The sequence below is a fragment of the Pelmatolapia mariae genome, linkage group LG22 (genome assembly GCF_036321145.2).
Source record: "Pelmatolapia mariae isolate MD_Pm_ZW linkage group LG22, Pm_UMD_F_2, whole genome shotgun sequence".
Lineage (NCBI taxonomy): Eukaryota > Metazoa > Chordata > Actinopteri > Cichliformes > Cichlidae > Pelmatolapia > Pelmatolapia mariae.
The window spans coordinates 25,195,777-25,204,590 of NC_086245.2; the positions used below are offsets into that span (position 1 = coordinate 25,195,777).

Here is an 8,814-nt window from a genome sequence, read left to right on the forward strand (position 1 = left end):
GGAAAATACACAAACCTGCCTCTATAACTGTTACAAATACTTAAATGTATCCTATAAATGTTCACGTGGTGACAAGACAGAGAAAAAGGCACCTTTGCAATGACTTTTGTGCTTTTAATTTGAATACTAAACCACTACTTCCTGTCAACGATTCCTTTTTCAGTCCGAAGCTTAACTCGGCCCTGAGTGTCTGCGTGACGTCAACCCCAGTAACACCAGCAGGCCTTTGGCACAGCAGCAGGTCACCAGTCCACTCTGATATTAAATGCCCTCCATATTTGGAGCTTTGTCTTTCATTAACTCGTGGTGTTTGAGATTAAAGAAAAAAACAGCTGTCGGGACACTCTGTTCACACTGTTTATTGACCAGTTTCACACACATGAGGACAAACAAAAGATACACTGAATGAGGAACGCCCAGGCAACAAAGAAGACAAAACTGTACAAGCCAAAAAAAGTAAATGGGTAAAAGGTCTGAAAGAGTCTTGCATGTAGATCTAGTGGTTGAAGGCAGCTGTGGGTGGGCGTGGGTGGCCTGAAGCGTTGCAGTGCATCAGGTGTGACACTACAATACTGAGGTTAGAAAGTAACAAGGCTAAGCTGAGGGTGGCTAACAACAAATATGTTCCCCCTTCCCTGTGATACCACTCAGGGGTCTGGGTGTGTGCCCTTATTACATTTATGATGATGTACAAGCTTTAAAGAAGGTATCTCCTCAGATGCTGCCGAGAAAAGAGGGCAAAGTGTGAACCACCAACAACCAGGAAGACTACTGGATACAAGAACTTGGAAGGGGGCAGTCTAGGACACCCAGTCTGGGTAAGGGCTTATCAAGCTGCATCATGGGTCATAGCTGTGACGGTCATACCATAATTACATGATTAAAACATCCTCATAAAGTGACTTGAAAGTCTTTTGAGGTGTGCTGCATTTGGAAACATTAACACAAACACACCTTGGGGATGGGGGTGGGGGGAAAAAAAGGTTCCATGCTACTGTAAAGCTGCACACTTTGATTTCCACGCGAGGAGCGACTGTAAAACGTCTTTAAAACGGTTTCCTATATGACTTCTCTAAGCGTGTGTTTAAAACAGGGAAGGGTCTGAGAGCCGTTTTTCAGTTCCCTCCCTCTTTCCCTCCACGAGGTGGAAAATGAACTTTGCTAGAGCGCCGATTGCCTCACGTTGCCACAAACCGTTAGTTTTCACCCCTTCGTATGTCAGGTAAAGAAAGCAGGCTATCTGCAACATTCATCTCCCCGTTTGAGAGGGGGTTGGTGGTGGGGGGGAGTGGGTATTGCGGTAACATCTGACTGTATTCCTGCATAAGAAACAGCTGAGGCTGATGTAATATTGCTGTGCTGTGGAACTTTAACTAACCAGATGGTGAATGATTAAGATACTTGCTTTGTACATGGCTACTGCTCACGTAGCCTCCAAATTTTTGTGTAAGTGTGTTCATTTTATTTTGAGAGGCAAAGGGGAGGGGGCTGAAAAAAAGTGCCGCAGCGTGCACTCTTTGGGAAGCAAAGCCACTGAGACATTCAAGAACATGGCGGTGCAATTTTTTTTTGTTTTGTTTTGTTTTGTTTTTTTTTAAAGCAAGTTCACTTTAAATATGTACGAATGTGTGTCATTAAGTGATTGGGCTTAATGTGTTGAGGCCCGGGCTTCTCCTTGGGCATTATCACTGCTGGCTGACCCCCATCTGCTGGTGGTCGGGCCCGGGTTCCCCCTCCACGTCAGCGTGGTAATGCTCAAAACTGTCGTCCTCTAAGTCTGGGAGACCCAGCAGCTAACAGAGACAGGGAGGAAGAGAGAGAGAATGCAGTGTTAGACCATGAAGTGTGTTTACGTTGTCTCGCTCTCTTTTTTGCTAACTAACATGAAGACAGTTTCACAAAGCAAACAAACTCAGTGTCTTTCAGAAGGAGCCTTTATGTCAGCGGTCTAGTTTCTCTCTCTTCCACTAAATAAACAATCCTTCCAATTCTGCTCAGTTATTCCTTGATTCACTGCTGAAAAACACACCTTGCAGTGGGAGCGTTATATAATATGATACCCCTATCACGTCTGTGCAGTTACAGCCAGAAGGCAGTGAGCTCAGTTTAGCATAAAGACTGGAAACAGCAGGAACAGCCAACTCTACCTCGAAACAAGTAACACATTATGTAAAGCTTTTTTTTTGGAAACTAAACATTTTTCGTTTCTTTGACTTTTTCTCCAGTTTTGACTTGGTACAAAACGCCTTTTTCTCTTGTGTAACTTACTATCATCTAAATGTGTCTCCAAGCCTCACCAGTTTCAGGTTTGCATATTTATTTATTAACATTGATTAAAATAATATAAAATTAAACATTTTCATGCAGTTTTTTTTACATACACTGTAAAAAAAAAAGGCAAAAAGTGTCCTGGTAATTTTCTGCTAGTACATTATCCATTTTTTTTACGCAGGCTTCCATAAATGGTAAATGTTAAATTCAATGTGTGGAATAAAATACGTGAAAATGTCCGTAAAAAATTAAAACGGTACATTGTACTGTACCTTTACAGATTTTTTTACTGTGTAAGTACGGTGTAAAGCGTTAAATTTAGCGACAGCTGTTCAAATGAAATTCACCTGATTGATATACACTCAGTTTAATCCAAATGTATTTTCTTTCATGATTAATTATTTGAATAAATCTTTGATTTGATATATTTCAGATTCATTTTACACAAAATTATTGCTTCACATTTGTGATGGCAAAGAAGCGCTGTCGTTAAGAGTAGTGCAACTTGCAATACTTAAGTAAATAGATAAATGGATTTTTGTTTTTGTGATGATAACCTCCAAGCAGTAACAGCCCAATCCGGCGGGGACGTGTGGGAAGCCAGATCGGGCGCCCCCCTTCCGGCTCCCCTATCTTGTCCCTCTTGTCTTACTTCTCTCTATCACCTTTTCTATCCCTTTGAAGAAGTTAGGCTCCATAAATGCTAAAGAGTTAAGTATTATTTCTCAGGTGCAGTGAATAGATAGGAAAAAATAAACTGTAGGAAACTAAAAAGAAGAAAGAATAAGACAAATAACAATTTAACATAAACCAGTGACACACTCCGGGGCCTGATCAACCCTGGCAGGGCCTCCTTGGATGAGGGTGTCTAGTGATAATGGCCGAAACACCTGATGAATCCAAGGTCCACTACTGACGACGTGTCCCAAATCTTAATATGATAACCTAGATCAGATCTCTAATCCCCCCCCCCCAAAAAAAATGCCAGGTTAGCTTGGGTAAAAGACCCAAAGTTGAGGCACACAACAATGTTTGCTGCTGGTAAAGTTTCTGGGCTGCCTTTCCTCATAACAGCCATCCCTCAAGATTCTCACCATTTAAAGCAATGCATTATTAGAGACTACAACATCTAGTCCTTTTACTGAATGATTTTTAAAAACTGATTACTGCTTGTTACACCTTTTAAAGGTATTATTTACCAAAAAACTGCGTCAGATTTACATTTTGGGAAATAAAGATCATTTCTCTTATTCCTGAGAGACAAGAAAATTGCACAAATGCACAAAATCCTCAAGTGATAAACAAGCCAACAGTGAAATGTCTGATTTCTAAGAGTACGTGTTGTGATGTTTTTGAGAGAGAACAGAATTTTTCAGGACTGCAAAAGACGCAGCAAACAGAGCCGTGACTGATGCAGTGTGTTGGGTACAAAAACAAAAAGTGAAACGCGACCCCGGGAACATCCCTGCTTCTGTTCCTTACAGGCCTGAAGGATGTGAAGACTTTCTCCAGCACCTCCAACAGAGTCTTCTTCCCACAGGAGGAGATGTAGTCCTGGGCCAGCTGGAGGAAGGGAAGGCAGTCCTCGCTCTCACTCCACACATGCTGCACACACAGATCATGAAAATCTTTCAATTTCTGTCCATGCACTTTAAACACAATAGAGCACATGATGTAACAGTGTCACACTTCCTCCACTGGTGTAGCCTCATGTGGGCTGTACACAACTTAATTAATGGATAAGTGAGCAAAACTGAGTCACAGGAGATTCAGCACAGGAAAAAAAACAGAGCAATGCAACTAAATCTGAGAAAGACATGTTGTCATGATCTTTGTGTTGATACACGGTCTGTTGTTTTAATCCTCAGTGTTTCTTTTGCTTTTTGGGGGGATTTTTAGTTCCTCACACTGCTTCAGTAATGTTGAGGTTCAGACTTTAGATCGTGACCGATTTTGTGTTTTACCGCATGGTCAGTGTGTTTGGGATCAGTGCCATGCTTCAGATATGTTTTAGATACAGTTTAGTTGGTATTTTATGTTAAATCAAAATCTCACTGTGCTTTTTTGTTTTCACAATTCCATCAGTTTCGACAAGATCCCAAACACCACATCATGACGGAGCCTCCACCGTGTTTCACAGATGGCCGCAGACGCTCACTGTTGTGCCGCTCTCCTGACCTCCTCCAGGCTGCTAGCAACAAACTGCCTAAAGATGCCATTTAAAATTGGTTCTTTGCTAAGTGTCCTGTGTAGGCGTGACACTGGTTTGTCCTTTGAGTTAGGTTCTGTTTTTGATGCTCAGTGTTAAAAACATACCTCTGAAAATGAAACACGGACCAGACTGAAAGTGAGTAAAAAAGCAGCCGAGAACTGCTACTCAAGATCACATTAAAACATTTTTTTTAAAAAGTCTGGCTCCTAAAAAGCAAAATGTAATCAGATGAGGGGTGGCTTGAGGCTTTTGTACAGAATTCTTGAGATCAGACTACTACACAATTCCCATCTCTGTGAATTAGATACAATCTTCTTAGACAATAAAGACAATAACTGCCTTACATTGTCTGTATTTTAGGTCAAAATGCACAAACCACAGGTGCAGTTTCGAGCCGGGATCAGTTTACAGCGTGGGCTGACGGTTTAGGCACACCTCAATGGAAATGGAAGCGAGTGTGTTTATGGTCAGCACAAAAGCACGGTGAATTATCACCATGTAAATCTGATACATCAGATGTACGAGTTCCACGCTGATTAAAATCAGCTTCCTCATGAGCACATACTGTCGGCCACCTCAAAGCCTTTACAGGAATTGTTAGATAAATACTGATGACTAGCAAAGCCCATTGGAGCTGCTCTATTTGGCTCATTTTTATAGTTTATAGTTTAATTAGAGTCTAAAGGCCAATGTGTTAAGTTATGTATTAGGCAATGTTGTCAGCTAAACCAAATCAAATGTGCAGAATGACATGGCAAAAAAAGGAGCAGATGCAAAACAAACACAAAAAGTTATTTTACATGTAGCCGTGAGGCTTTGTTGGTTGGTTGGTTATTGCAGCATTTGATACAATGATACAGTGATCATCGTTATCCTAACTTCCTGGGGAAAAAGACAATGAAATTTAATCTCAGCTGAAAACTGAAATCCCTTGAGTACTCTTACTTCATTATACTGCGTCATCCGTTGATTAGTCCCTTAAAATCTCATCAAAAACTATCTTAATGTCATCACTGCTGATGATTCAGTGAAGATTCAAGATAAGAAATGCAAGAGTCAAGAGAGAGAGCGATTCATGTGAAATGGTGCGAAACAGCCCAGGAGGGGGGGGGGGCTTGAAAATGTAAACACGCTGTTACAAACGGCTCTTCAGCTCCGACTTTCCTGGGAATGCGCTCCACTTCGACCCCGATGGACGGGCTCTCACGTCAGCCAGCGTCTCCACTGAAACAGCTGACCCCACCTACAAAGCACAGCTGTGTGTGTGACTCTGTAATTGATTGTGCGGCAGCTACAGCTCTGATAAGCAGAGGGGCGTCTGTGGAGTCACGTGGAATGTTCAATTCTTCTTGTTTTTCAGCAGCTGAACGCCACACTGGGTGATGTGGATTGCTAAAAACAAACACTACTGTATCATATCCAGAGGGAAATTACAGGGAAGGAAACAAATTATCGTTATGGTTATTGTTATGGTGCAGCTAGGTGACAAGATGATGCCCTGCATGTGTGTGTGTGTGTGTGTGTGTGTGTGTGTGGGAGAGAGAGAGAATCAGAGAAAAACAGCATGTGAGACGTCCTGCTCATAGCAGTATTGATCGCAGGGAGAGTAACTAGATCTCAAGAGTCCTGCAGAGAGACAGAGAGTTATTCAAGCTTATTTAAATGTGCATAGCAGACGGTGAACTGTTAGTGTGTGTGTGTGTGTGTGTTAAAAACAGAGAGAGAGAGTGGCAGGCCTGCAGCAGTTGGCGAGCGCCAGATTAAAAAGCTGTAGAAAACTGTGAGCTGAGAGAGAAACAGAGAGAAAAAAGGAAGTTGGTGCACCTGCGCTTTATGTGTGTCTGTGTGTGTGAGAGAGACCGGGTAATTAATTGTGCAGCAGCTATAAACGTCACAGTTTCTTCACGCAGAGCTGTGGAAAAGCCCGGCTCTAATGCTGCTCTCCTGTCTGCAGGACAGTCCAGATGATGCTTGCAAACACACACAACGCAGACAGGGACTGTGTGACATAATGTGTTATTGACCGAGCAGACGCCCTGGCTCCTGGGTCATCACCATCTGCTCCCCGCCCTGTTGGCCCCTGTCACTGAGCAGGAGGAGCGAGGAGGGCGGGCCTGGCCTCTGGGGCTTTAGGACTCATAACGCCACCACTGCAGCACACTGATATATGATACAGCTATGCTTCAAGACAGCATGTGGCTGATCACAGCAGCGCTGGAGCTACAAAGACACTGAGCTCACAGCATAGATGCAGTGTAGTGTGGTTGGAGGTTTGGGGCTTTTAATGAGCCCATCTAGTTTCTTTTGAGTGGTTAGTGCATGCTGTTTTTAAGGCAGACTCTTGTTTAGCAGGGGCGTATCCAGGATTTTTAAAAATAGGGTGGCACGGGGGCCAAACAAGTCACGGCGGCCCCATCAAAAAATGGCAGTTGCTTCGAAGCACAAGATTCAACTGAAAAGAAACTGAGCTAAAAATTTCTCATTCTTGTCTTATTTTTAAGTTCACTTTTGAAAAGTAAAGAAGAGAAGGAACAGGAAGGCAGCGGATCAAACCACTGCGAGGCATATGAGCGAGGCCATTAAAAATTAAGACTATCGTTTTTTCATCTATAAGTAGCACTTTTAGTGCTTTAAGGCCAGATGAAATTGCAGCCAGGGGTGGAGGATGGGTGGTTCTTCAACCACGCCCCTTTTATTTAGGACCTTTTCAGAGAAAACACCAGGAATCAGTGTTTCATCACAGTCACAGCTGTTTGGATTATCTTCTAAGGAGGCACATTTAGCCAAAGTAAATCAAGTGTTAGAAATAAAACGTCAACTGGTAAACTTTGCCGTGTCTAGACAAACATTTCTAGTAAGAGTAGGCTTAACCTGAAACCCAGCAGCAATAACTCTTTCAAAATAAAGGCATGATGGCAAAAATGTAAAATATTTTTTGCATTTGTGACAATAAGCACTGGCCTTTAAAGTTTTTCAAGTAATAAAATTGCCTTCAAACAGGGGGAAAACAAAAAAGCCCGATATAGGACGCTTTTATTTTTATTTCTAAATCAATTTCAATTTAGAAATAAAAATGAACTGTTTAGTGTCGCAAAATCCACATGATGGCGACGGCTTTTATTATGAAAGTCATAAGGCTTTCCTGTTTTGTGCCCGTAGCAGAGTTGATTATATGCTGAATAAATAAGCAACATATAGACTTTGAGGGGAAAGGAGGGCGGGTGGAGGAGGGGTGGGTGAGGTGCACCCAAACTGAAATGACATCATCCCCTCCTCTCCTCTCCCACATCCATCAGCTAGAAAACCCGGGGCCGAACGCGCACCTCCAGCCGAACCTCGACACACCTAGGAGAGAGCGCGCAGAGACGAGGCCTTGCAGGAGATCGAGCACTTACAAAGCTGTCGGTGCCGCCGGGACACAGCACGTAGAAAGAGACGCCGGGCTCTGCGTAAAAGTCCAGCCGCCTCTCGTCGTCCTCCTCGGCGAAGATGAGGTCGAAGGGGTTACCGGAGCACCACTTCTCCGCCGCCTCCACCAGATGCTTGAACTCCATCCTCTGTTATCCGCTCTGCGGTATCCCTGGTGTCTCTGTCTCTTTGGCCGTCGCGGCGATGATGCTCAAGACGCAAAATAGGCCTAACAGCTGATTTGCCCGCAGCATCAGCAGCCTCCACTATACCGCATCTCCCTCAGTGCGCCTTCTGCATGGCCCGGGAATAAAGATAACGCTGTTGGCGCACACAGCCTAGCGGGGTCTGGCGCTCATCCGTGCTCAGAACCCCATTCCTCTCTTCCTCCTCACGTTATGAAATCAGCCCTTCGGTCGCATGCATGCATACGCAGGAGGACGCTGGAGAAAACGCGATGACGACGAGTGGAGCCGGGCAGCCGTCCATAACGGAGACGCTATAAGCCTAACCCTAACTTTCTCACTGCTGGCACAGGAGGATAACAACGCCAGCGAAGCGTTTAACCTGCTCTCATCACCCACAGAGCTGACATCATGCGACAGCCTGCAAGTCCTGTCATAGTTCCATATGGAAAGAGTGTGAGGTCATCATATATTAATGGGCCATTGCTGCCATGACATAGTTACTGGTTTCTAGTGTGTAAGCAATAAAAACACAGACACACACATTTTCTCCGGTTTTCCACCCAAACAGACTTCCAATTTTCGACATTATGCCAACTGCATCGCTTCTGAAGGCCACCTGATGTGACCGAAAGCACGTGAGCGCCCGTCATCTTCAAACGGGGTCAATTGTTAGATTTATGTCCCACCATGAAGTGGTATGTCCTCCCGAGACCCAGCCTATTCATTTATGTCCTC

The 8,814-nt window shown here is 43.8% G+C and overlaps 1 protein-coding gene across 1 annotated transcript; it reads right to left on the minus strand.

Moving 5' to 3' along the window:
• Positions 1-343: 343 nt before the first annotated feature.
• Positions 344-8,485, minus strand: mturn (maturin, neural progenitor differentiation regulator homolog (Xenopus)). Its single transcript, XM_065471206.1, has 3 exons — positions 7,879-8,485; positions 3,754-3,876; positions 344-1,793 (listed from the first exon to the last, which is right to left on the minus strand). Exons 1-3 carry the CDS (start codon positions 8,035-8,037, stop codon positions 1,686-1,688), a joined length of 390 nt encoding a protein of 129 aa, XP_065327278.1. The 5' UTR covers positions 8,038-8,485; the 3' UTR covers positions 344-1,685.
• Positions 8,486-8,814: the final 329 nt, after the last annotated feature.